The sequence below is a fragment of the Heterodontus francisci genome, chromosome 32 (assembly GCF_036365525.1).
Source record: "Heterodontus francisci isolate sHetFra1 chromosome 32, sHetFra1.hap1, whole genome shotgun sequence".
Taxonomy (NCBI): Eukaryota; Metazoa; Chordata; class Chondrichthyes; order Heterodontiformes; family Heterodontidae; genus Heterodontus; species Heterodontus francisci.
Genome location: NC_090402.1, coordinates 52,586,423 through 52,614,399, shown reverse-complemented (window position 1 = coordinate 52,614,399; position 27,977 = coordinate 52,586,423). Strand labels below are relative to the sequence as shown.

The 27,977-nt window shown below is 45.5% G+C and overlaps 2 protein-coding genes across 2 annotated transcripts in view; one reads left to right on the top strand and one right to left on the bottom strand.

Annotated features, from left to right (window-relative positions):
- Positions 1-781: 781 nt before the first annotated feature.
- On the bottom strand, positions 782-11,413 carry ssna1 (Sjogren syndrome nuclear autoantigen 1). The gene is made up of 3 exons (XM_068011967.1): positions 11,163-11,413; positions 9,913-10,112; positions 782-975 (listed from the first exon to the last, which is right to left on the bottom strand). The coding sequence occupies exons 1-3, from the start codon at positions 11,383-11,385 to the stop codon at positions 880-882; spliced, it is 519 nt and encodes a 172-aa protein (XP_067868068.1). The 5' UTR covers positions 11,386-11,413; the 3' UTR covers positions 782-879.
- Positions 11,414-11,612: 199 nt separating this feature from the next.
- Positions 11,613-27,977, top strand: part of anapc2 (anaphase promoting complex subunit 2) — a 44,461-nt gene continuing 28,096 nt past the window's right edge. The window contains exons 1-3 of the mRNA XM_068012803.1: positions 11,613-11,736; positions 14,439-15,040; positions 25,571-25,703. Of these exons, the coding sequence (XP_067868904.1) occupies positions 11,626-11,736; positions 14,439-15,040; positions 25,571-25,703 (846 nt within the window). The 5' untranslated portion in view covers positions 11,613-11,625. The remainder of the gene's footprint in view (positions 11,737-14,438; positions 15,041-25,570; positions 25,704-27,977) is intronic.

The following is a 27,977-nucleotide window of genomic DNA, read 5'->3' as shown; positions in this document are numbered from 1 at the left end:
TACCTTATCAAACACCAGGAGGGAAATAGAAAGCAATGAATGTAAACAAGGTAAAAGAGACAAACGAAAATCCCGTCGGAGAGAAGAGCAGAACTTCTTCAAGGTAGGCATTCCTGGAAGAGAAGTGGCAGTGAATTAAACGCTAAAATAAAAGCAAAATACTGCAGATGCTGGAAATCTGAAATAAAAACAAGAAATGCTGGAATCACTCAGCAGGTCTGGCAGCATCTGTGGAAAGAGAAGCAGAGTTAACGTTTCGGGTCAGTGACCCTTCATCGGAACTGACAAATATTAGAAAAGTCACAGGTTATAAGCAAGTGAGGTGGGGGTGGGGCAAGAGATAACAAAGGAGGTCTAGATTGGACCAGGCCACATAGCTGACCAAAAGGTCACGGAGCAAAGGCAAACAATATGTTAATGGTGTGTTGAAAGACAAAGCATTAGTACAGATTAGGTATAAATACACTGACTATTGAACAGCAGCAAGTGCAAACCTGAAAAAAAACAATGGGTAAGCAAACTGAACAAACAAAGATGAAATGAAATAAATGCAAAAAAAAAGATTGTAAAAAATAGCCATTTGGATGCCTGCTTCTCGAGGAGACAGGGGAGGCACTGCAAACTTCAGTCCAGTGTTGGCAGGTTTACCAGCCCCCTCTGGTAATACTATGTCTAAACAAAGAAAGTTTTCCATGTCTAAATTTTATTATAAAACAAATAGAAATTCCAGAGTTTTTTTTTAAAGTAATTAATCCCTGATAAGTTCAAATTCTAACAGTGATCAAATATTAGGTATTTATTGAGTAGATCTCCCGCTGTTACAATCACAGATTCTCTGTCTCCTGTACTCGCTATTCCTCTGAAGCTGATTGCTGAAAATCAGGAGTCCTTGATGTCGCTGTTCTCATTGACTTGATTCAGGGTTCCTGCTTCCCGCTTCAGGACAGTCAGCAGCGTCTGGGAGCTTTCCAGGATCTACACAGGCAGAAGGAAACAGCACACCATCAGTGCATTTAACTGATGGAAGGAAGAGCTAAATGGGCAATGAGTCACCTTCATCTGAACTTAATGGGGACAAGGATAATAATCAGTGTAGTTGGCTGAAATTGGTTTGCAGCATTTGACTTATAGGCAATGTTCCCTTTAAGATGCGCGGCCATGTAGCAATCTGGAATATATCATGTTTTGAAATAAACAGACAACAGCGAATTTGAGCAGAGTTCAGCATTAAACCCCAACCTCAAAAGCACAAGCAGCTGGAGAGGGCGTGGAAAAAAAAATGCAGCTGTGATTGACAGAGAAGCGAGGGACACTGATTGGAGGAGCAGCATGTGATGAGAAGGACAAAGGCGAAGAGCTGGACAAGATTGCAGAGCCCAGAGGAGACTGAACTTCAAAGTGAGTGGACTCTGGCTTCATCGGTCAAGGATTGCTGCTGAGCCAGATTAAAGTGACTGAGCTGTAGCCTCTGGTTCGCAGCCCTGGATTAGATCCAGAGTTGTGAGTTCTTCCCACGCAGCAGCTCTTAATAACTCAGGATTCAACCTGGAGCCGAATGATTCAATGGCCCACACCAACTAAAGGTCCCTAACCAAATTGGCACAAGCCATCATGTTCAGATAAACACAGTCTGGAGTGAAGTTGATCAATAGATGCACCTAATGTTTTCTGACAGGCAGGCTTGTGATGAAGATTAGGGTATTGGTATATGGAGCATAGCCAATGAACATCTTTAGCATTGACTGAATCACATATACCAGCCTGGAAACTAGAGGTTAATTCGAGCTATCTAGGTTAATGGATAGTGGATTCAAGACCAGACTTTCCAGCTGTGTGCACACTTCCCACTCCTTTTGCATGTCATCATCTCTCCTGAAAGTGTGTGCTCTCGTCAGCAAAGGGAAACTAACAAACCAGCTGTGGGATCTGTAAGGAGAGGGAGAGGGGTGGATTTGGATGTGCGAGTGTAGAGGTACAACGTGAATGTTAGATGAAAGATGGATTGGGACCTGCAAGGAAAAGAACAGGCCCAGTGGGAGGACAGCAGTGTTTCTGCTAAGGTGCACACGCTGTGGCCACACGGCAATCTAGAATATACAACGCACATAAATAAAATGGCCCTCAACTTCAGAAAAGTTCAGTGACTTTCAAAATATAAATTGCTGATGGACAAGAAAGTAGCACTCAGAGGAGTTTATAGCCCATCCAGGACAAAAAGTTTAGAGGGACCAATGCCTATAGGTGAAGATAAATGAAGACAACACCAGATGCCAGATAGGACAATGTCAAAAGGACCTTCCTCTCCAGCCACTTGTACCCAGAGTGCTCGGTAGATAATGCATTCCAAATCTGCAGATTACCAATCTAGAGTTGCAAGATAGAGCAATTCCGCTACCATGAGCCAATTAAAAGGCCACAGCCAAGGGTGGTTACAACTTCATTTACTGCATGCTGTGTTTGGGAGGACAAACGTTACTTGTTTGTTCGAAATTACATTAACAGGAAGGGACGCCAAGTAGACCCACATTTGTAAAATATGCTAATTTCTGAGCCGTGCACAATCTTTGGTGCAATAAAGGTGATGCTTTCTAATCTCAGGTCTTCATTAAATTAGGAAAAGCAAAAGCTGGCAGTGACATACACTCACCATTACAAGAAAATGAGATGGGCATTGGAGCTCATGACTTTTCCAAAGGCTAGTTCTCTTGTGACTGACATTTTGACCATCTTTCCCAGAAAGAATTTGGAAAAAAGTACTTTAAATATTCATGCAAGCAAACATTCATGCAAGTTTTTTTTTTAAAAACAAGCGTCTGAGAAGACATAGTTCAATAGTAATATATTAGCTTTGATGTTGCTTCCTCATATTGAATGTAAATAAGCAATTTCTTAACCGCTACGCTACTACTCAAGTTATGTTACTGGACTACTACTCTGGAGACAAAATTTCAAATCCCAACGTGGCAGCTGGGCACTTTAAATTCAATAAAATAAATCTGGAATAAAAAGCTAGTCTCAGTAATGGTCATAAAAACCAATTTGGGTTTAAGGAAGATAATTGTAAAAAAATGTTTATTGATTGATATTTTACAATTGTATTAGGAAAAAGGTGGTGAGGAGCCACATGAATACCTTGAAAACTGGTAAGTGATATTCTCAATGAAAATAAGGAAATGGCCAATATGCTGGATAATCATTTTGCATAAGTATTTGCAGTAGAGAAAAAGGTCAGCGTGCCAGAAATCCCAAGGAAACTAATGTTGAATCAGGGATAGGTCTCACCCAAATTAACATAAGTAAAATAGTAATGAGGAAAATAATGCCACTAAAGAGTGACAAATCCCAGGGACTAGATGGTTTATTTCCCAGCATTGTAAAGGAAGAAGGTGAGAACTAATTATAATCTTCTAAAGTTCTCCTGATTCAGGAACAGTTCCTTTAGTTTGGAAAATTGCACTGCTCCCTTTGCTATTTAAGAAAGACGACAGAGGGATTTATAGACCAGTTAACCTAACATCTGTTGTTGGAAAATTACAAGAGACTAATTATGGATAGGGTAACTGAATACTGTGACAATTTACAGCTGATCAGAGAGCCAGCATAGATTTGAAAAGGGTAGGTCATGCCTGATGAACCTGATTGAATTTTTGAAGAAGAGGTACCTAAAGTAGTGAATAGGGTAATATCTGGATGTTATTTATATGGGCTTCCAGAAGGCATTTGAGACTGTTAACTAATGTTGAAGCTCGTGGAACTGAAGGCAAATTATTGACCTGGTTAGGAAATTGGCTGAGTGGCAGGAGACAGTAGGGATAACAGACAGGTACTCAAATTGGTAGGAACTGTGTTGGAGTCTCAACTATTCACCATATTTATTAATGCCTCAGATGATGGGATAGAATACCATTTATCCAAGTGTGATGATACAAAGATGGGCGGCATTGTAAGCAGTGTTGATGGAAACAAAGTTACAAAAAGATATAGACAGATTGAGGAGAGAGACAGCACCGAGAGAACAGGTCAGAGCACGGTGGGGATAAAGCAGTGGCAATGAGCATGCACTATGAAAACAGCAGAAGGTCCGAGAGTACAGCAGGGATAAAGCAGCGGCAGAGAGAGCACAGCGAGAGGAAACCAATAAGAAAAAAAATCAAAAGTGTGACATCACAGGAAAGTGGTTAAGTGATTGGTGAGCGTTTCTCTCTCTAAACTAGGGCGTTCTTTCAAATTAGGAGCCGGGAAATTAACAACTTCAATCAGGGTAAGTATAACTGAGCGAATTAATAATAGCACAGAACAGGTCTAGAGGCATAAAATTAATAGTTTAAACAGTTACCAACTAAAAGAGTGTCTCGAGTTTTTTTTTAAGATTATGGATGGGCAACTGCGACCTGTTGCTTGCAATTCCTGCGTGATATGGGGACTCCAAAAGACTTCATGTATCTTGGGTGACCACATGTGTATTTAGTGTCTCCAGCTGCTTCAGCTCGAGCTGAGGCTTTCCAAACGTGAGGGGCAGTTGGAGTCACTGCAGAGCATCAGGGCGGAAGAGAGTTTCCTGGATTGTACTTTCCAGGAGGCGGTCACCCCACAGGCAGTAAGAAGTCAGGATACTAGGTGGGTGGCCATCCAGAAGACTAGGAAGAGGCAGGAAATGCAGGAGTCTTTGGGTGTGTGAAACTCTCAAACAAGTACTCGGAATTGGGGACTGCTGGGAGTGACGATACCCTGAAGGAATGCAGTCCAGACCATGGCACCAATGGGCAAGGTACTGTACAAGAGGGAGCACCAAAGTGTAGAAGTGCATTTGCAATAGGAGATTTCATAGTCAGGGGGAAGACAGGCATTTGTTAACAGTCATTGTGAGTCCCAAATGGCGTGTTGCCTCCCTGGTTTCCAGCGTAAAGGAGATCACTGAGAGGGTGCAGGATATTCTGCTGGGGGAACAGTGAGCCAGAAGCTGTGGTACACATTGGTACCAATGACATAGCAAGGGCAGGTATTGAGGTCCTCCGGGTCAGATTTTCAGGAGCTAGGGAGAAAATTAAAAAGAGTAGGACCTTGCGTCACGCGCTAGCGAGACTAGAAATAGGAAGTTAGGGAGGATCAATGCGTGGCTTGAAGCATGGTGCAGGAGGGAGGGCTTCAGATTCTTGGGAAACAGGGACCAGTTCTGAGGCAGAAGGGACAGGTTGCATCTCAAGAGGACTGGGACCAATGTCCTCATGGGAAGTTCACTAACGTAGTTGGGGAGGGTTTACACTAAATTGGCAGGGGGGTGGGCACCAGTATATAGAAATAGAAAAGAGAAATAAGGTGCATAATGAGTGTGCTGGCAGTACGAGAGAAGGGAGTAGTTCAATATTACACAGGACCAGACAGAGAAGGGCTACGAGGAATGCAAAGACAAGATTACAATGCATGTATGTAAATACATTAAGTGTGGTGAATAGGGTTGGTGAGTTAGAAGCACAAATGGCAGTATGGTTATATAATGTAGTCATAGAATCATAGAAAGTTTAAGGCACAGAAAGAGGCCACTTGGGCCATTGTGATTGTGCTGGCCAAAAAACGATCCAGCTATTCTAATCCCAGATGACAGCATTCGAGGTGCATATCCAGACTCCTTTTGAATGAGTTGAAAGTCTCTGTCTCAGCTACCCTTTCAGGCAGAGAGTTCCAGACAGCCCCCCACCCACCCCAGATGAAAAGGTTTTTCCTCATTTCCCCTCTAATTTTTCTACCAATCACTAAGTCTATGCCCCCTCGTCACTGACCTCTCTGCTAAGGTGAATAGACCCATCACCTCCACTCTTTTCAGCCCCCTCAATTTTGTACATTTCAATCAGATCTCCCCTCAGCCTTCTCTGTTCCAAGGACAATAACCCCAGCCTATCCAATCTCTCCTCATAGCTGCATTTTTCCAGTCCTGGCAACGTCCTTGTAAATCTCCTCTGTACCCTCTCTAGTGCAATTACAACCTTTCTGTAATGAGGTGACCAGAACTGCACACAGTACTCAAGTTGTGGCCTAACCAATGATTTATACAGTCCCAGCATAATCTCCCTGCTCTTATATTCTATACCTCGGCTAATAAAGGAAAGGATTCTTTTCCATTTGCTACTTTTCTGCTCATCTGACCAGACCATCAATATCTTCCTGCAGCCTACAGCTAACCTCCTCGCTATCTACCACACAGCCAATCTTTGTGTCGTCTGCAAACTTCTTGATCATGCTCCCTACATTTACGTCCAAATCATTAATATATACCACAAAAAGCAGGGGACCCAATACTGAGCCCTGCGGAACGCCACTGTAAACAGCCCTCCAGTTGCTAAAACACCCGTCAACGATTACCCTTTGTTTCCTGCCACTGAGCCAATTTTGTATCCACCTTGCTGCATTTCCCTGGATCCCATGGGATTTTATTTTTTTAAACCAGTCTGCCATGTGGGACCTTGTCAGAAGCCTTGCTAAAATCCATGTAAACCACATCAACTGCACGACCCTCATCTCTCTTCATTGTTACTACTTCAAAATATTCGATCAAGTTGGTCAAACATGTTCTTCCCTTAACAAATCCATGCGGACTATCCTTGATTAACCTGTGTTTCGTTTAGAGATACAGCACTGAAACAGGCCCTTTGGCCCACCGAGTCTGTGCCGACCATCAACCACCCATTTACACTAATTCCATATTCCTACCACATCCCCACCTGTTCCTATATTTCCCTACCACCTACCTATACTAGGGGTAATTTATAATGGCCAATTTACCTATCAACCAGCAAGTCTTTGGCATGTGGGAGGAAACCGGAGCACCCAGAGGAAACCCACGCAGACACGGAGAACTTGCAAACTCCACACAGGCAGTGCCCAGAATTGAACCCGGGTCGCTGGAGCTGTGAGGCTGCGGTGCTAACCACTGCGCCTTCTAAATGACTGTTTCTCCTGTCTCTCAGAATAGATTCCAATAATTTGCCCACTACTGAGGTTAGGTTGACTAGCCTGTAATTATTCGGTCTATCCTTCGCTCCATTTTTAAACAGAGGTACAATGTTAGCAGTCGTGGCAATAACAGAAACATGGCTTAAAAATAGTGAGGACTGGGCGCTTAATATACAAGGGCTAAATTGTGGCGAGTCGAAGAGACTTAGTAGTTGGCAGGAAAAAAGACAGAGGCGCAAGGGGAGAGCCAACTGTGCAACAGCCCCGACAAACAAATTCTCTGCAGCACCTGTGGAAGAGCCTGTCACTCCAGAATTGGCCTTTATAGCCACTCCAGGCGCTGCTTCACAAACCACTGACCACCTCCAGGCGCATATCCATTGTCTCTCGAGATAAGGAGGCCCAAAGAAGAAGAAAGAAGAAAGTGTCCAGAAAAGATGGAGGAGGAGAAAAGCAGGTGGGGTGGCAGTACTGATTAGGAAAGGCATTGTAGTGTTGGAAAGAGAGGACAGAATCCATTTGGTTAGAATTGAGAAGCAAAAAGAGTATGATCATGCCACTGGTGGTATTCTATAGACCTCCAACGAGTGAGAGAGAGGGATAGAGGAGCATATCTGCAGGGAAGTCAGAGATATGCAAGAACTATAGAGTGGTGATATTGGGGGACTTTAGTTCCCCAAATATCAACTGGGATAATTTGAGAGTAAAAGGAAAGGGAGGAATTTCTGTATTGTGTTCAGGAGAATTTCCTTGATCAGTATGTTCTTGGCCTAACAAAAAAAAGAGGCATTGCTAGATCTGGTGCTGGGAAATGAGGTGGGCCAAATGGACCAAGTGTGGTGGGGTGCATTTGGGTAAGAGCAATCATCGTATCATAACGTATAGACTCATAATGCAGAAAAGCAAGGAACAAAACAGGTAGAACGGCTAGATTGGAAGAGAGCTAATTTCAAAGCAATGAGAAGGGATTTAGCCAGGATAAAATGGAACCAAAGACCGACAGGAAAAACTGTAAATGAACAATCACAGAATTGTTACAGCACAGAAGTAGGCCATTTTCCCCACAGTGTCTGTGCTGACTCTCCGAAACAGCAATTTACCTAGTGCCACTCAGCTGCCTTCTCCCCGTAGTTCTGCACATTCTTCATTTTTAGATAACAATTCAATTCCCTCTTGAACACCTCAACTGAACCTGTCTCCACCACACTCTCAGGTAGTGCATTTCAGATTCTAAAGACTCACATGAAAAGTTTTTCCTCATGTTGCCATTGCTTCTTTTGCCATTCACCTTAAATCTATGCCCTCTTGTTCTCGATACCTCCACCAATGGGAACAGTTTATCCCTATCTACTCTGTCCGGACCCCTTATGATTTTGAACACCTTGATCAAATCTCCTCTCAACCTTCCCTTCTCTAAGGAAAACAGTCCTAACTTCTCCCTTCTATCCCTGGAACCATTCTCATGAATCTTTTCTGCACTCTCTCTAATGCCTTCATATCTTTCCTAATGTGTGGCGCCCAAAACTGGAAACAATACTCCAGTTGAGGCCGAACCAGTGTTCTACATAAGTTTAACATAATTTTCTTGCTTTTGTACTCTATGCTATTAATGAAGCCTAGAATGCAGTCTGCTCTATTAACCGCTCTCTCAACCGGTCCTGCCACTTTCAATTATTTATGCATTTATACACCCTTAGCTTGTCTAAATCCCCTTGAAGCCTCTTTGCATCCTCCTCACAACTCACATTCACACCTAGTTTCTGTCATCAGCAAACTTGCAAATACTACATTTGGACTGCACATCCAAATCATTGATATACATTGTGAATAGCTAGGGCCCAAGCACTGATCCTTGCGGTACCCCACTAGTCACAGCCTGCCAACCTAAGAATGACCCGTTTATTCCTACTCGCTGTTTCTGTCCATTAACCAATTCTCAATCCATGCCAGCATGTTACCCCCAATCCCATGTGCTCTAATTTTGCTTACTATCCTCTCGTGTGGGACCTTTATCGAAAGCCTTCTGAAAATCCAAATACACCATATCCACTGTTTCCCCCTTATCTATTCTACTAGTTACATCCTTTAAAAACTCCAACAAGTTTGTTAAAAATGATTTCCCTTTCATAAAATATGTTGACTCTGCCCAATCCTACCATTATTTTCTAAGGGTCCAGCTATCACTTCCTGGGTACGTGAAGAGGAAAGTAAGACTGGAAAAGAGAGAATATAACAATAGAAAGGAGGCAGACAGAAAGCAGGAAACTATAGGCCAGTTAGCCTACACCTGTCAAAGGGAAATTACTAGAATCCATTATTAAGGAGGGATAGGAGGGTGTGACTGCAAGTGAGGCAGGATCGAGAATGCAGAAGTGGAGGAGCCTCAGCCCTTGCAATTGTCCAACAGGTTTGACGGTCTGTCAGCTTTTATGAATGAGAGCGACAGCTGCAAGGTGGATGAGCAAACTGACCATGGCGCCGTGATACAGGAAGCCATTCAAGCGGAGGGGAATAAACAGAAATGTAGTGCGAGTGGGAGATGATATAGTCAGAGGGATAGACACAGTTCTCTGTGCCAAGAGTGAGAGTCCAGAAGGCTGTGAACAGGAGTTGGTGCAAGTTACGTCATGGGAAGCAGAGATTTGGATGGCCTCAAGTTAATAGAGGGTAGAATGGGAAGCCGACCAGTAGTGCATTGGAATAGTCAAGTCGAGAGATAACAAAGGCATGGATGAGGGTTTCAGCAGCAGATAAGCTGAGGCAAGGGCAGAGTCAGGAAGTTGGAAATAGGTGGTCTTAGTGATGTTGTAGATATGTGATAGGGAAGTCATCTTAAGGTCAAATATAACATCAAGGTTGCAGAGAGTCTGGTTCAGCCTCAGATAGCTGCCAGGGAGAGGTTTATATGAATCCTGGGGAAAACACAGTCGAATGGATGTACCCTGCCATGGGTTTTACACTCACCTTCATGTAAGCAGCTTCAGTTTCTGCAATAGTTCTATCAAATTCATTTCGGGTTGCCATTTTGCGTGCCAGGCTCTCGTTGACCTTGGCAAGTTTCTCTGTTAAAATGCGGATATCGTTCTGCAGCTTGTTCTTCTCTTCTTCTTCTTGTAAGATTTGTTGGTTCAGCTCTTCTCTTTTTGTACACAAATCCTCAATACCTGGCATAACAATTTGCAGTTAGACCAGGAGATAAAACAGCTCTACATGTGTAAGGGCATCAAGGGTCATGATTTAACTGACTAATGGAACAAGCTCGAGGGGCTGAATGGCCTCCTTCTGTGCCGTTATGACTCAATAAATACTCTATAAAGGCATGGATCAGTGTTTCAGCAGCAGATGAGCTGAGGCAGGGCCAAGTTGGTGATGGACAGGATATGGGTTTGGAAACTTTGCTCAGGCTCAAACAGGATACCGAGATTCTATACAGTCTGGTTCAGTCTCAAAGTGGCCAGGGAGAGGAATGGAGTCAGTGGCGGGATGATGGAGATTGTGGCAGGGAATAAAAACAATGGTTTTGGTCTTCCCACTGTTTAATTGGAAGAAATTTCTGGATGTTGGACAAACCGCTTGTCAAATGCGGAACAGTGCAGACGTTGACAGGTGGTGGTGAGATCAAGCTGGGTGTCACCACCAAACATGTGGAACCTGATGTATTTTCAGATGATGTTGCTGAGTGACATCATGTTGATGAGAAATAGGAGAGGACCAAGTATAGAAACTCTGAACTTTGGTCTATTGATTTATGAATTATTCAATGTTCCCAAAATGAATAATTTACATAGAATTTAGATTTTAACATATCAATCGAGAAAGGAAATCTACAACGTGGCACCATTAGGCTACCCACAATTATACCCCCTCATCCCACACCCTCCCGCTCCCCCAACCTGCACACAAGTTCCTCACCCTCTCACACCGACACATTCTCCATCCCAACACCCTCATCCCCACAATTTCAACCCACCGAACATTCCCCATCCCTCTGCACACCTCCCCCTACACAAGCGCAATCCCCCCCCCACAACCACTGCACCCCACCCCCTACCCTGCCACACCCCACCCTTCCCCCCACATATGCCACACACCCCTTCACCTTAACCCATCCCACCCTACTTAGGAACTCTAGACCCCCCCCCCACCACCGGCGGGCCAAACAACATTTCCTACCACACACACACACACCCATTCAGGCCCAGGCGACTCCTTACATTTGACCAGTTCGTTGTTGTAGCTCTGGAGCGCGGCCCCTTGGTGGGACATCGCTGCTCTCTCGTCTCTCCGCACGACTGGGGGGTTTTTACCCTTCCCGGCCACTGCAGCCGCGCTCTGTCTCCCAGTAACCAAGAAACCGCTCAAACTCTCATCCGTCATCAATCTGCGACATTCTGGCGCCTCGAGTGATGTAACTCCTCTGCGACAGTTTGCTATCATGGCTACAGCTTGTTTATAAGTTAATGTTCTTGAGAAAGCTTAATCCGCTTAATAGCTTCAATTCTAATCGACATTCACTATAACAATAACGGTAATAAAATAAGAAATCGGAATTATTCCATTCAAACAAATAAATTTTCCAGATGGCCGTTTAAATTTACACTCATGCGCAACACGCATACGGTGGTTGTTTCTGCGCACGCGCACTGCCCCCCCCCCCCCGGTCCTCCCTGTCTGTCGATGCTGTGGCTCATGGCGGCTGTGAAGGAAGCCGGGTTTTGTCAGCTCGGCCTCTCGGCCGCTTGGAGTAGGCTGAGCATCGGGCTCGCCCCGCCTTCTGCACTCGGCCTGGTACAGTACCCAATAACTGGGGAGTCTGACTGGGGGAAAGGAGCATTTAGCTGTCATATTGGTAAAGAATGGCGGGGAAGGGATGTGGAGGGCGCCGCTGGGATCGTGTGAAGAGGGAGCCGATGATGGGGGGCGCTGGGAAGCGAGGTGGATGCGGAGATGTACGGGGGAATTGGGTAGGAGGGGAAGTTCGCAGAGCGGGATGGGAGGGGGTATGATGGTACAGGGGCGTGTGGTATGGGGGAGGAGAGAGTGGGAGTGGGGGTGGGGGTGGGGGGGCGTGCGTGAGTGGTGGTGGTGGGTGGGGGGGGAGTCATAGAGTTATACAGCACAGACACAGGCCGGGTGGGGGGTGGGGGGGAGGGGCGTGGGGGAAGGGTGGGGGGGAGGGGCGTGGGGGAATGGTGAGGGGGAGGGGGCGTGGGGGAATGGGGGGAGGGGTGTGGGGGAATGGGGAGGGGGAGGGGCGTGGGGGAATGGTGAGGGGGAGGGGGCGTGGGGGAATGGGGGGAGGGGTGTGGGGGAATGGGGAGGGGGAGGGGGTGTGGGGGAATGGTGGGGGGGAAGGGGGTGGGGGGCGTGGGGGAATGGTGGGGGGGAGGGGGAGTGGTGGGGAGGCGTGGGGGGACGGGGGATGGTGGGGGCGTGGGCGTGGGGGAATGGTGAGGGGGGGGGCGTGGGGGGGACGGGGGATGGTGGGGGCGTGGGCGTGGGGGAATGGTGAGGGGGGGGCGTGGGGGGGACGGGGAATGGTGAGGGGGTGGCGGGGGGGACGGGGGATGGTGTGGGCGTGGGGGAATGGTGAGGGGGGGACGGGGGATGGTGAGGGGGGGACGGGGGATGGTGAGGGGGGGACGGGGGAATGGCGGGGGGGATGGGGAATGGTGGGGTGGGGGGGAGGGGGCGTGGTGGGGGGGAGGGGGAATGGTGGGGTGGGGGGGAGGGGGTGTGGTGGGGGGGTGGGGGAATGGTGGGGTGGGAGGGGGTGTGGGGGAATGGTGGGGGGAGAGGGGGTGTGGGGGAGTGGGCGTGGGGGTTAGGGGGAGTGGTGGGGGGGAGGGGGTGTGGGCGTGGGGGAATGAATGGTGGGGGGGAGGGGGTGTTGGGGAATGAGTGGTGGGGGGGGAGTGGTGGGGGTTAGGGGGCGTGGGGGGGAGGGGGTGTGGGGGAATGAATGGTGGGGGGGAGGGGGAGTGGGGGAATGAGTGGTGGGGGGGTGGGGAACAGGATATGCTGCGGGGAAGGAGTGGGATAGGAGGGGAGCTTGTGATGGGAGGTAGTACTGGGATAAGAAGAGGGGTGATGTTTGCACTGTAGATCAAACAGTGTGTAACCATGGAGTTCTATTTCAGCCAGATCCTATCCATCAGCAAGACCTCTGATATCTATTGCTGCAATATTGCACCAAATTCCCACCCACTGCCAACAAACCTTTATCCAGGTTTTTTCCCCAGTTCCTTTGCTGCTAGCTTCCTGATGCTTACTGCCCCAATCTCCAACTTTTTCGGGTTGTGTCGTGCTTCACCCTTTACCTCGGCTGACCTGCGTTAATTCTATACTCTGCCCTGTGCTGTAACAACCAGAAAATCCTCAAAGTCCCCACTGATTTGCTGAAGAGAACATTTACTGTAAAGTCATTTTGGCACAGAAAGAGGCCACTTGGCCCATTGTCTCTGTAGAGCAATCCAGTCAATTTCTTTCCCTGCTCTATTCCGTAACCCTGCAAGTTTATTTCCCTCCAGTTTCTTTTGAAATAGTTGATCGTTTCTGCTTCCACCATGGCCATCGGCAGGAGTTCCGGGTCAGTACCAGTGTCTGAGTCAAAAAAGTTCTTCCTCACGTCTCACTGCATCACTTGCCCAAAACCTTGTCTGTATCCCCTAGTCCTTGTACCATCAAATAATGGGAACTGTTCTTTGCGTACCTTATCTAAATCTGTCATAATCTTGTACACCTTTCTCAAATCTCCCCTCAACCTCCTTTGTTCTGAGGAGAACAACCCCAGCTTCTCGAACCTAACCCAGCAGCTAAAATCCCTTATCCCTGGAACCATTCTGGTAAATCTCCTCTGCACCCTCTGAAGAACTCTCAGATCCTTCCTAAAGTGTGGTGACCAGCATTTATAAAGTTTCACTATAAACTTTCTTGCTTTTGTGCTTGATCTCTATTTATGAAGTCCAAAATCTCATATGCTTTGCATTTAACTCTCTCACTATGTCCTGCCACCTTCAAAAAATCAATGCACATGAACATCTCATACGTCAGTCTGTGTTAACATCAGACTGTTGAGGTTGAGTTCAGATCAACCAGTTAACTTTTTTGAAATAGCAAATTTATTGAGCTTTTTTCATTTTTTGATATGGGTGATAACACCAGTTCTGTCCTGTAAGTTGAGAGATATTCATTGTAAGGTGACACCATAACTAACTACTCACCTGTTAATGTGTGCATACTGCAAAAGAAGATATATTCTATGAGGTGTACCTCCTTGGTTGTGAAGCTATTTGGTTTGGGTACATCTGAAGTTTCTGCCTTCAAGATTCAGCTAGCAGTCACAGCAGTGCAATAGAACCATTTTAATCACATTGACCTGTGTAAACCTGAAGTAAAAATAATATCCTTGATGTGGTACTAATGGTTGAATGTGTAGGGAGCAGTAAAAGTATGAATTCATTGTGTTTATAAATGTATTTGTTTCTCAGGAAGCTACTGGATTGGGAAGTGGTGGTGAGTTTCTGGAGGATGACCTGCGTGCTGCACTGGAAACTTTGCGGCAGTATGGTTTGCACTCAGTTGTGGTGGAATGGTTCATGGAGGTGTTGCAGATAGACCTACAAAGGAAGATTGCAGCAGAGTTTTGGGACTTTCTCACACAAAGGGAGAACATGGTGACAGAACAACAGCGTTCAAAGCTCCTGTACGATGCCTTCTGTATGTTGGATCAGAGACTAGCACCCTATCTGCGCAGTTTGAAACATTTAGAGACCTGGATTGAGGCAGGACTGATTAACAGTGTAGGACCTGGAACACTGAAAGACAAAGTCTACAACATGATTAAAGCTGTGTTATTCTTCTCGACTGTTCAACCCTTCCAGGAGATTATACATGAGTTTTACACTCGCGCTTTCAGTATCTACGTGCACCGGGACAAGAACCTGCAGCATCGAGATAGCATGAGTGAAGAGGAAGATGAGAGTGCTGTCGATGATGTGGAACTGCTAAGCTGTTCAGGTTGTAGTACAGTGAAAGAGCAATGCTGGTGTACCACTGCAGTGGAGCAATTTGCACAAGTCAATCACGTATTGTAAGTACTATAGTTTTTGTCCATAATTTTAGCAGCTTGCCAATTGCTCCCTTTAGTAAACACACACCCAAGTATCCATGGCTGTTGATGGTTGGCATTCTAATATAGATGTAGAAAGAACACAATCTCAGCAAATTATACAATGTGACAATATAAGTGCAAGGGAGTTTTCAGTAAATTACAAATCCTGTTGTATTTTTGTGTAGTTTGAGAGGTTTTCTGTGAAGGAATATTTGCAGAGAAGTAAGAGACTTGGCCTAATCACTTGAAACTTCTCCAGATTTGTGAAACTGGTGTATTTTCCCTCCAGAGTCATGTATCTTTCTCATGTTGGTAGATCTCCTATTGCCAGGTCTTGACTAGTAGGTAGGAGATGCGTGAGAACTATACTGGGTAACGCACCACCTTCCAATTCTCCACTTTTTTCCTCATTGCTGATGAGAGGATCTGGTGAAGGCTGCTTAGTGCCTCTCCAAGATTGGAAAAGTTATGGTGAATGTCCAACCAATTCTAAAACTGCTATGCTTCCAAATGCCACCTTCCAACAACAGTTTGTATTTATATAGTACCTTTAATGTAATAAAATGTCAAAGGGAACTATATCAAAAAAAACTATACCAAGTCACAAAAGGAGATATTAGGCGGATGACCAAAAGCTTGTTCAAAGAGGTAGGAGTGTCTTAAAGGAGGAAAGTGAGGTAGAGGAACAGAGAGATTTAGCGTGAAAATTATAGCGCTTAGGGACCAGGCAGCTGAAGGCACAGCAGCCAATGGTGGAGCATTAAAATTGAGGTGCCCAAAAGGCCAGAATTAGAGGAGCGCACATATTTCGGAGGGTTGTAGGCTGGAGGAGATTATAAGTATAGAGTGGTGAGGCCGCGGAGAGATTTGAAAACAAAAATGTGATTTTAAAATTCAAGGCATTACTTAACTGGAAGCCAATGTCGGTCAACATGGGGTAATAGATGAATGGGATTTTGTGCAAGTTAAGGCACAGGCATCAGAGTTTTGGATGACTTTAAGTTTATTAACTGTAGAATGTGGGAGGCTGGCCAGGAGCGCATTAGAATATACGTAATGAAAGCATTGATAACGGTTTCAGCAGAAGATGAGATGAGGTGACGCAGGATCGGCGTCAGGCAGTGTTATCGTGGGGTAAATAGGCTGTCTTAGTGATGGTGCAGATATGTGGTTGAAAGCACATCTTGGGGTCAAATAGCACAGTAAAGTCTGACAGTTGCCAGGGAGAGGTTGGAGTTGGTGGCTAGAGACTGGAGTTTGTGATAGGGGTCGAAGACAATGGCTTCAGTCTTCTCAAAATTGAAGAAAATTTCTGCCGATCCAGTGCTTGTTGCCTGACGAGCCATCTGACAATTTAGAGACAGTGGAGGTGTTGGTGAGATAGAGCTGGGTGTCAGCATACATGTTGAAACTGACCTGTTTTTGGATGATGTCGCCAAGGGGCCGCATGTAGATGAGAAATAAAAGGGAGTCAAAGATAGATCCTTGGGATACATCAGAGGTAACTGCTGGAGCAGGAAGAGAAGTCATTGCAAGCGATACTTTGGTTAAGCTTAGATAAGAATGGAACCAGATCCAGCGTAGTTCCACCGAGCTGGACGATGGTGGGGAGGTGTTGGAGGAGAATGGTTTGATCAACCATGTCAACGGCTGCAGGCAGGAAGGGAAAGACGAAGAGGGATAGTTTACCTTTGTTACAGTCGTATAGATTGTCGTTTGTGACTTTGGTAGCTGTTTTGGTACTGTGGTGGGGCAGAAGCCTGATTAGTAGGTTTCAAACATGGATTTAACATTTTTATTAAAATATTTCTTGTAAAATGCTAGGTGACGAAATTAATACAGTGCAATTTGTCATATTTAACATGCATTATTTGGTATTGTTAGAAATGACTGCACTTATAAACTAAGGTTTAGTTTTGCTAGTAAGAAAAAATATGATTTCAAGTCAGGTTGCCTTAGTGCTGATTCTGCACTAGATGGCAGTCAAGTGTTTTTTAAATGCAACTTGCTCAGAAATGCCTTGACATGTCAATAGAGATTGTGTGTTTATGTCTCTGGAATGGGACTTGAACCCATGACCCTCTGACTCAGTGGTGAGAGTGTTTTTTTTATTCCTTCATGGGATGTGAGCGTCTCTGGCAAGCATTTATTGCCCATCCCTAATTGCTTTGAGAAGGTGGTGGTGAGGCCCCTTTTTGAACTGCTGCAGTCCGTGTGGTATAGGTCCACCCATGGTGCTGTTAGGGAGGGAGTTCGAGGATTTTCACCCTGTGACAATGAAGGAATGGTAATTTATTTCCCAGTTAGGATGATGGGTGACTTGGAGGGGATCTTGCAGGTGGTGTTCTCATGTCCCTGCTGCACATGAGCCAAGGCTAATATGAACCTGTGACCTATTTGGGGATGCATCACCCTATCCTTGGAAGTGATATACTTATAGTGCTTCTATCAGGTTTGAACTAAACCAAAAACATGATGTTCTGTATTTGGAAGATTGAATAATTCAGGAGAGCTCAACACTCAAGTTATACTGGTCGAAGAGACTTCACCAACCAGTAAAAAGGTGAAATATTGAGAGGAACAGGGCAAGACTTGGTAAAATATCTACTTAAGGCTGTCCAGGGACCATTGAGAGAATAATAAATCCATTGATTCTCTGCATGGTGGTGTGAAATGATAAACACAGTCCTGTATAGCAGCCATTGTGATCAGTATTGACATCACAGATAGATGTTGGTTCCCTATAAATGTTTTTAAATCAGCAAAAGTGCTACAGGATTTCCATGCTATGTAACAGTACAAAAATCATAGCCGAAGATCTTACCTGTCATTAATAAATCTAACATAAATCAGGAGAAACTTCTGAACCCAGAGTGTGGTGAGAATGTGGAACTCAATAGCACAGGAAATAATTGAGGTAACTAGCATAGATGCATTTAAGAGGAAGATAAATAAACACGAGAGAGAAAGGAATCGAAGGTTATGCTGATGGGAATAGATGAAGTAGGGTGGGAGGAAGCTCGTGAAGCGTGAACACCAGCACAGACCTGTGGGGCCGAATGGCCTGTTTCTGTGTATTGTGATTCTGAAAATGAGGTGATTCAGGATTGTTTTGTTTCCTCCATCATGTGACTAAAATGAAGCAAGAAGCCCTGCACTGATCTGGTTGTAACATGTTTACTGATATCTTGTGACAGAGAATGGAATGACTCTGATCATTGAAGGTATAATGTAGCATGGATACAATCTCATTTAACCATTACAGGTACTCCTGAAGATGTAGTGATTACAGTTCCTTCGCTGGCAACACAAGTGCAGGAAAATAAGTGGCCAAGGTATCTTGAATTTCTGACACATGCTGTCTTATCCTTGCGAAGATTTGAGGCTTGGGAGCAGGTCATTCCTTCACCCTGTCAGTTGGAGAATGGTGCTGGGATAAGGAGAACATACAGGACTGGACAGACTAGAGGCAGGAAGGATGTTCTGATGGTGGGGGAGTCCAGGACCGGGGGTCACAGTCTAAGGATAAGGGGTAAGCCATTTAGGATTGAGATGAGGAGAGATTTTTTCATCCAGACAGTGGTGAACCTGTAGAATTCTCTACCACGGAAAGCAGTTGAGGCCAAATCATTAAATATGTTCAAGAAAGAGTTAGATAGTTCTTGAGGCTGAAGGGGTCAAGGGATACGGGGAGAAAGCAGGAACAGGGTACTGAGTTTGGATGATCAGCCATGATCGTATTGAATGGCGGAGCAGGCTCGAAGGGCCGAAAGACCTACTTTTTTTCTATGTTTCTAAAATGAAACTTTTAAATCTTTCATGGGCTTTGAGCATTGCTGGCAAGGTCAGCATTTGTTGCCCATCCTTAATAGCCCTTGAAGGTGGTGGTGAGCCGCCCTGGAACTACTGTGGTCCATGTATAGGTGCACCCACAGTGCTGTTGGGGAGGAAGTTCCAAGTTTTTGACCCAGTGATAGTGAAGGAATGGCGATATAGTTCCAAGTCAGGATGGTGTGCAACTTGGAGGGGAACTTGCAGGTGGTGTTCCCAGGCGTCTGCTGCCCTTCTCCTTCTAGAGGTCATGAGTTTGGAAGATGCTGTCGAAGGAGTTTGGTGAGTTGCTGCAATGCATCTTGTAGATGGTACACACCGCTGCCATTGTGCACTGGTGGTGGAGGGAGTGAATGTTCTAGGTGGTGGATGGGGTGCCAATCAAGCGGGCTGCTTTGTCCTGGGTGGTGTCGAGCTTCTTGAGTGTAGTAGCTGCACTCATCCATGCAAGTGGAGAGTAATCCATCACACTCCTTACTTGAGCCTTGTAGATGGTGGTTTTGGGGAGTTAGGAGGAGAGTTACTTATGGCAGAATTCCCAGCCTCTGACCTGCTCTTGTAGCCACAGTATTTATATGGCTGGACCAGTTCAGTTTCTGGTCAATGGTAACCCCCAGGATTTTGATGGTGGGGGATTAAGCGATGCCATTGAATGTCAAAGGCAGATCGTTAGATTCTCTGGTGATGGAGATGGTTGTTGCCTGGCACTTGTGTGCTGCGAATGTTACTTGCCACTTATTAGCCCAAGCCTGAATGTTGTCCAGGTTTTGCTGCATGCGGGCACAGACTGCTTCAGTATCTGAGGAGTTGCGAATGGTACTGAACATCGTACAATCATCAGCGAACATCCTCATTTTCTGACCTTCTGATGGAGGGAAGGTCATTAATGAAGCACTTGAAGATGGTTAAGTCCAGGACACTACCCTGAGGAACTCCTGCAGCGATGTCCTGGGGCTGAGATGATTGGCCTCCAACAACTACAACCATCTTCCTTTGTGCTAGGTATAACTCCAACCAGTGCAGAGTTTTCCCCCTGATTCCCATTGACTTCAATTTTGCTAGGGTTCCTTGATATCAAGGGCAGTCACTGTCGACTCACCTCTGGAATTCAGCTCTTTTGTCCATGTTTGAAGCAAGGCTGCATTGATGGCTGGAGCCGAGTGCCCCTGACGGAACCCAAACTGAGCATGAATGAGGAGGTTATTGCTGAGTAAGTGCCACTTAATGGAAGGTGTCGTCGACACCTTCCATCACTTTGCTCAGAGTAAACTGGGCAGTAATTGTTTGGATTGGGTTTGTCCTGCATTTTTGCCGACAGGATATAACTGAGCAATTTTCCATATTGTTAGGTAGATGACAGTGTTGTAGCTGTACTGGAACAGCTTGGCTAAGGGTATGGCTAGTTCTTGAGCACAAGTCTTCAGTCAGGATGCATAGCCTTTGCTGTATCCAGTGCCTTCAGCCATTTCTTAATATCATTGAATCAATTTGGCTGAAGATTGGCATCTGGGATGCTTGGGGACCTTGGTGCTGAGATGTAACAGCCACTTGGCGCTTCAGGCTGAAGATGGTCACAAATGCTTCACCTGTGTCTTTTGCACTGACATGTTGGGCTCCCTCATCATCGAGGATGGGGATGTTTGTAGAGCCTCCTCTTCTGGCATGGACAGATGCATCTGCGCAGCCGGTCAATCGGCTGGCGGGAAGGCGGGATTGCAGGGAGAGGCTGGGCTCGAGGGGATACCAGCCCGCCTCTGCTCGTCCTCTCCGCCAATCCGAGGCCAGTGGGCCTTGAGAACGGCCCTGATTGACAGGCAGCAGCGCCAATGGTTTGTCCCCTTGGACCCCTTGATTTCAGCCAATCAACTAGAAGTCCTTGTTTCTACCCCGCCCCATGCTTAAAGGGGAGGTTGCACTGAATTAGGGTTAGGGACAATAAATCTTCCTAATTCTGATCCTGGTCCAGTGACTGCCCACCCCTCTTCCCCCCCAGCTAATTTATGCCAGATGGTGGGGAGCGAGGACAACTTCAGGCCCAGCGGTGATACCACTCACAGTCGAATAACCACTGCCTCGAAGTCTCCTTGGCTGAGGGCAATGTGGAGCTTCGCTTAATGAAGGTTGGGAAAATATTGGAAAAAATTCTGAGGGACAGGATTAATCTCCATTTGGAGAGACAGGGATTAATCAGGGATAGTCAGAATGGCTTTGTCAGGGGCGATCGTGTCTAACCAACTTGATTGAATTTTTCGAGGAGGTGATTAGATGTGTAGATGAGGGTAAAGCAGTTGATGTAGACCACAAGGACTTCAGTAAGGCTTTTGATAAGGTCCCGCATGGGAGATTGGTTAAGAAGGTAAAAGCCCATGGGATCCAGGGCAATTTGGCAAATTGGATCCAAAATTGGCTTAGTGGCAGGAGGCAGAGGGTGATGGTCGAGGGTTGTTTTTGCGAGTGGAAGCCTGAGTCTAGTGCTGCACCGCAGGGATCGGTGCTGGGACCATTGCTGTTTGTAGTGTACATCAATGATTTAGACGTGAATATCGGAGGTATGAATAAGTTCACAGATGACACGAAAATTGATGGTGCTGTAAATAGTGAGGAGGAAATCCTTAGATTACAGGACGATATAGATGGGCTGGTAAGATGGGAGGAGTAGTGGAAAATGGAATTTAATCCTGAGAAGTGTGAGGTGATGCATTTTGGGAGGACTGACAAGGCAAGGGAATATACAATGGATGGTAGGACCCTAGGAAGTACAGAGGGACCTTGGTGGACTTGTCCATAGATCACTGAAGGCAGCAGCACAGGTAGATAAGATGGTTAGGAAGGCATATGGGATACTTGCCTTTATTGCCGAGGCACAGAATATAAGAGCAGGGAGGTTATGATGGAGCTGTATAAAACGCGAGTTAGGCTACAGCTGGAGTACTGTGTACAGTTCTGGGCACCACACTATAGGAAGGGTGTGATTGCACTGGAGAGGGTGCAAAGGAGATTCACCAGGATGTTGCCTGGGCTGGAGCATTTCAGCTATGAAGAGAGACTGGATAGTTTAGGGTTGTTTTCCTTAGAACAGAGAAGGGTGAGGGGGGATTTGATTGAGGTATACAAAATTATGAGGGGCATAGATAGCTTAGATAGGAAGAGACTTTTTTCCCTTAGCGGAGAGGTCAATAACCAGGGGGTATAGATTTAAGGTAAGGGGCAGGAAGTTTAGAGGGGTTTTGAGGAAACATTTTTTCACCCAGAGGGTGGTTGGAATCTGGAATGCACTGCCTGAAGGGGTGGTAGAGGCAGGAACCCTCACAACATTTAAGAAGTATTTAGATGAGCACTTGAAACACCATAGCATACAAGGCTACGGGCCAAGTGCAGGAATATGGGATTAGAATAGTTGGGTGCTGTATGGCCGGCATAGACACGATGGGCAGAAGGTTCTGTTTCTGTACTGGATAATTCTATGACTCTATGACACTAATTGTTTATTCACCACCATTCATGACTGGCTGTGGCAGGACTGCAGAGTTTTGATCTGATACATTGTTTGTGGGATTGCTTAGCTCTGTCAATCACAGGTTGCTCTGCTGTTTAGCATGCATTTAGTCCTGGATTGCTGTCCTGCACTCCTCTTTGAACCAGGGTTGATCCCCTGGCTTGTTGGTAATGGTAGAGTGAGATTATATGCCAAGCCAGGGGGTTACTGATTGTGATTGAATACAATTCTTGTGCTGATGTGTTTGTTCCAAGCGAACCTCCTCCCACACTAAACCTTCTATTTCTTTCTCCCTCATGTATGTATCTAATTTCCCTTTGAATATATCTATTCACCTCTACTACTCCATGTGAGAGTGTGTTCCTCTTTCTCACCATTCTGAATAACGAGGACTCTCCTGAATTTCTTATCGAACTTATTAGTGACTATATTAGGGTGGCGCAGTGGTTAGCACCGCAGCCTCACAGCTGCAGCGACCCGGGTTCTGGGTACTGCATGTGTGGAGTTTGCAAGTTCTCTCTGTGAGTAACTCACCTCCTGGCTCCCTAAAGCCTGTCCACCATCTACAAGGCACAAGTCAGGAGTGTGATGGAATACTCTCCACTTGCCTGGATGATGCAGCTCCAACAACACTCAAGAAACTTGACACCATCCAGGACAAAGCAGCCCGCTTGATTGGCACCCCATCTACAAACATTCACTCCCTCCACCACCGACGCACAGTGGCAGCAGTGTGTACCATCTACAAGATGCACTGCAGCAATGCACCAAGGCTCCTTAAACAGCACCTACCAAACCCGTGACCTCTACCAACTAGAAGGACAAGGGCAGAAAATACATGGGAACACCACCACCTGCAAGTTCCCCTCCAAGTCACACACCATCCTGACTTGGAACTATATTGCCGTTCCTTCACTGGAACACGGGGTCAAAATCCTGGAACTCCCTTCCTAACAGCACTGTGGGTGTACCTACACCCCACATGGACTGCAGGGGTTCAAGAAGGTACTCACTACCACCTTCTGAAGGGCAATTGGGGATGGGCAATAAATGCTGGCCTGGCCAGTGACGCCTACATCCCATGAATGAATTTTTAAAAAATGACCGCGTGGGTCTCCACCGGGTGCTCCGGTTTCCTCCTACAGCCAAAGACTTGCAGGTTGATAGGTAAATTGGCCATTGTAAATTGCCCCTAGTGTAGGTAGGTGGCAGGAGAATTGAGGGAAGGTGGGGATGTGGTAGTGAATATGGGATTAATGTAGGATTAATATAAATGGGTGGTTGATGGTCGGCACAGACTTGGTGGGCCGAAGGGCCTGTTTCAGTGCTGTATCTCTATAACTCTATATTACATTTAGGACCCTTTATTTTGGACTCCTCCATAAGTTCTCTACATCTTACCCTATCAAATCTCTTCGTAATTTTAAAGACATTGGGTCACCTCTCAGTTTTCTCTTTTCCAGAGAAGTTTTTCAGACTGGAGGAAGGTTTGTAGTGGAGTTCCTGGGGTTATTGTTGGGACTCTTGCTCTTCTTGATATATATTAATGACCTACAGCTTGATTTACAGAGCACAGTTTCAAAATTTGTGGATGATATGAAACTTGGAAGCATTGTGAATTGTGAGGAGGATGGTGTAGCACTTCAAAAGGACATAGTCAAGCTGGTGGAATGGGCGAACAAGTGGCAGATCATGTTCAATGCAGAGAAATGGGAAGTGATTCATTTTGGTGGGAAGAACAAGGAGAGACAATAATAAATAAAGGGTACAAATCTAAAAGGGGGTGCAGGAACAGAGGGACTTGAATGTATATGTGCATAAGTTATTGAAAGTGGCAGGCCAGGTTGAGAGAGTGGTCAATAAAGCATACAGTACAATAGGCTTTATTAATAGGGGCATACAGTTCTGGGCAGCACACTTTAGGAAAGATGTGAAGGCATTGGAAAGAGTGCTGAAAAGATTCTCGAGAATGGTTCCAGGGATGAGGAACTTCAGTTATGGAGACAGATTGGAGAAGTTGGGACTGTTTTCGTTGAAGAAGAGAAGGCTGAGAAGTAATTTGATAGAGGTATTCAAATTCATGAGGGGCCTGGACATAGTGTATAGGGAGAAACTGTTCCCATTCGTGAGAGATTAGAGAACGAGAGAGCAAAAGTGACATGTGAGAAAACTTTTTCACACAGCGAGTGGTTAAGGACTGGTATGCACTGCCTGAGAGTGTGATGGAGGCAGATTCAATTGAGGCATTCAAAAGGGAATTAGACTGTTATCTGAAAAGGAAGAATATGCAGGATTACGGGGAGAAGGCAGTGAAATGGCATTAGTGAATTGCTCATTCCCTTCTGTGCTGAAACAATGCTGCGATTCTGTGCCATGAAAAGAGCCCAACCTGTTGTAAATCATTTTTGCACTTACTCCAGTGCATCTATATCTTTGTTTGTACTATGGAGGCCAGAACTGTGTCACTGGACTGTAGGTGTGGTCTGACCAAGGTTCTGTACAAGTTTAACATAAAATCTCTGCTTTTGAATGCTGTTCCTTTCAAATAGTTGGACATCAATGTATATTTAAACATGCTGTTGTACCAGTGAACAGAGTGCCTGTTGAATCTAGTGTCAGCTGGTACAGCTGATCATATGTTCAGCACCTGCTCTGTTCACCATAACAGGTACATTTAAACAGCTAGGTATTCTGTTGATATTAATGTCAGTAGTAGATATTAATGTCAGCATGGATCTCACCAACAGTTGCTGACTGGATTGCTGAAGGTAAATCCATGCTACCTGGATTGCTAACCTTTCTAGCTGGGGTACACTTTAGGAGCAATATTTTTAGTTGCTTTCTGCAGTCTGGCAGGCAGATAAATGTCAAAAGTTTTGAAATGGCTGTTGCAGTTCCAGCTGATCTTGCCCTACTTCTGTTAGCGTGAGTGGGAATCGATGTTGGGAAGTCAATTATCCAGAATTACTTAGGCCCCTCTTCCCTGGCAGATATTAAAATGGGTGTATAATCAAAGTTGATTGATATTGAAGTCTGTATCTACCTGTATAAAATAAGAGCACATCCAGCAATAGGCTCTGGTTAAATCTGCATAAGTTCATGTCGCAGGTCTTTCTTGATGAAATGAACTACTCATTACCACCAAGTTTGTTAAACTTAATGGTGTTTTTGATTGTTGTCAGGCACTCACTGAATTTATTAGAACGAATCAGTGCGGACGCCATCACTACAATCCTGCATAAGATGATAGAAGAGCATGTGGGCAGGTTATGTCGTGGAGAATATGAGAACTCCTTTCTCTCCCAACTTGAGGAGGTAAGAGTGCCAGAATTGGGAGGTGAGCACAGCTCTTTGCCTTTACCTGTTAAATAACAAGACCCTCTTTGTGGTTAGCAAAGTGATAACTGATGTTTTGAGTTGGGAAGCCATCCAGTTAGTTGGTTTTGTGGGTGGAGATGATGTTGGCCAGCGTATCAATGTACTTGAATCTGTATGTAGTTTTTGTCTTTACATAAGAAATGAAAACAGGAATAGGCCATTTGCCCCTTGAGCCTGCTCTGCCATTCAATAAGATCATGGTTTATCTGATTGTGGCGTTAACTCCACTCTCCTGCCTGTCCCACCAAAAACCTTGACTCCCTTGTAGATCAAAATCTGTCTAACTCAACCTTGAATATATTCAATGACCCAGCCTCCACTGCTCTCTGGGGGAAGAGAATTCCAAAGATTAACGATCATCAGAGAAGAAATTCATCCTCATCTCCACCTTAAAAGGAAGACCCTTTATTTTGAAGCTATGCTCCCTAGTACTAAGCTCTCCCACAAGGGGAAGCATCTGTTCAGCATCTCGCCAAACTTGGAGGTGTGGCAAACAGTGAGGATGGTATGAACCACCTGCAACAGGACATAGATAGCAGAATGGGCAGAGAGGTGGTAGATGGAACTTAATACTGACAAGTATGAGGTGATGCATTTTGGAAGCAGGAGTAGGGAGAGGCAATATATACTTAATGGCACAGTTCTAAAGAGTGTGCAGGAACAGTGGGATCTGGGGGTGCCTGTGTATATATATTTAAGGTGGCAGAACATATTGAGAGATATAAAGCATATGGGATCTTGGGCTTCAGAAATAGAGGCAATGAGTACAAAAGCAGGGAAGTTAGGCTGAACTTCTGTAAAGCTCTGGTTGGGTTCCAACTGGAGTATTGTGTCCAGTTCTGGTCACACACTTTCGGAAGGATGTGAGGGTTCTTGAGAGCTTGCAGAGGAGATTTACCAGAATGGTTCCAGAGATGGAAGATTTTAGTTACAAGGGTAGGTTGGAAAAGCTGGGTTTGTTCTCCTTAGAATAAAGGAGATTGAGGGGAGATTTAAGAGAAGTGTACAAGATTATGACAGGCTTGGATAAGTTAGACAAGGAACAGCTATCCCCATTAACAAATGCTACAAGGTCCAGGGGACACAGATTGCAAGTTTTGGGCAAAAGATGCAGGGGGTATATGAGGAAGCACTTTTTTACGCAGCGGGCAGTAATGACCTGGAACTCGCTGCCCAGGAGGGTGGTGGAAGCGGAGACGATCAATGACTTCAAGAGGAAGTTGGATGGCCATCTGAGAGAAAGAGAGAGACTTGCAGGGTTACGGTGATCAAGCGGGGAATGGGGTTGACAGCATAGCTCCGTAATGAGTCGGCATGGATTTGATGGGCTGAATGGCCTCCTTCTGTGCCATTTATGACTCTAAGATCACTTCTCGTTCTTCTAAACACCAAATGAGTATAGGTCCAACCTGCTTAACCTTTCCTCATAAGACAGCCCCTCAATCCCAGGAATCAGCCTAGTGATCTTTCTCTGAAATGCTTCCAATGCAAGTATATCCTTCATTAAGTCAGGAGACCAAAAATGTACACAGTACTCTAGGTGCAGCCTCACCAATGCACTGCACAGTTGTAGGAAGGCTTCCCTACTTTTATACTCCATCCCCCTTGCAATAAATGCCAGCATTACATTTTCCTTCCTAATTACCTGGTGTACCCGCATGCTACCTTTTTGTGATTCATGTGCAAGGACACCCAGAGCCCTCTGTATGATAGCATTCTGCAGTCTCTCTCCAGGTAAATAATATGCTTTTGTATTCTTCCCACCAAAATGGACAACCTCACATTTTCCCACATACTCCATCTGTCAAATTTTTGCCCACTCACTTAACTATCTATGTCCTCCTCACAACTTGCTTTCCTACTTATCTTTGTATCATCAGCAAATTTGGCTACTGTACACTCAGTCCCTTCATCCAAGTCATAAATATAGATCGAAAATAATTGAGGCCCTAGCACTGAACCCTGTGGCACTCCACTAGTTACAGTTTTCCAACCTGAAAATGCCTCATTTATCCCAACTCTGTTTCCTGTTAGTTAACCAATCTTTTATCCATGCTAGTGTATTACCCCCAACACAATGGGCATGCATCTGCGGCAGGCAGGTTGGTGAGGACGAGGTCAGTATATTTTTCCCTCTTGTTGGTTCCCTCACCACCTGCCATAGACCCAGTCTAGCAGCTATGTCCTTTCAGACCCGGCCAGCTCGGTTAG

Coding starts and splice junctions, on each gene's coding strand:
- ssna1 (XM_068011967.1), bottom strand. CDS start 11,385: ATGATAGCAAACTGTCGCAGAGGAGTTACATCACTCGAGGCGCCAGAA. Junction 10,113..11,162: donor CAACAACGAACTGGTCAAAT/GTAAGGAGTCGC, acceptor TTGTTATGCCAG/GTATTGAGGATTTGTGTACA. Junction 976..9,912: donor CTGAAGCTGCTTACATGAAG/GTGAGTGTAAAA, acceptor CTGCCTGTGTAG/ATCCTGGAAAGCTCCCAGAC.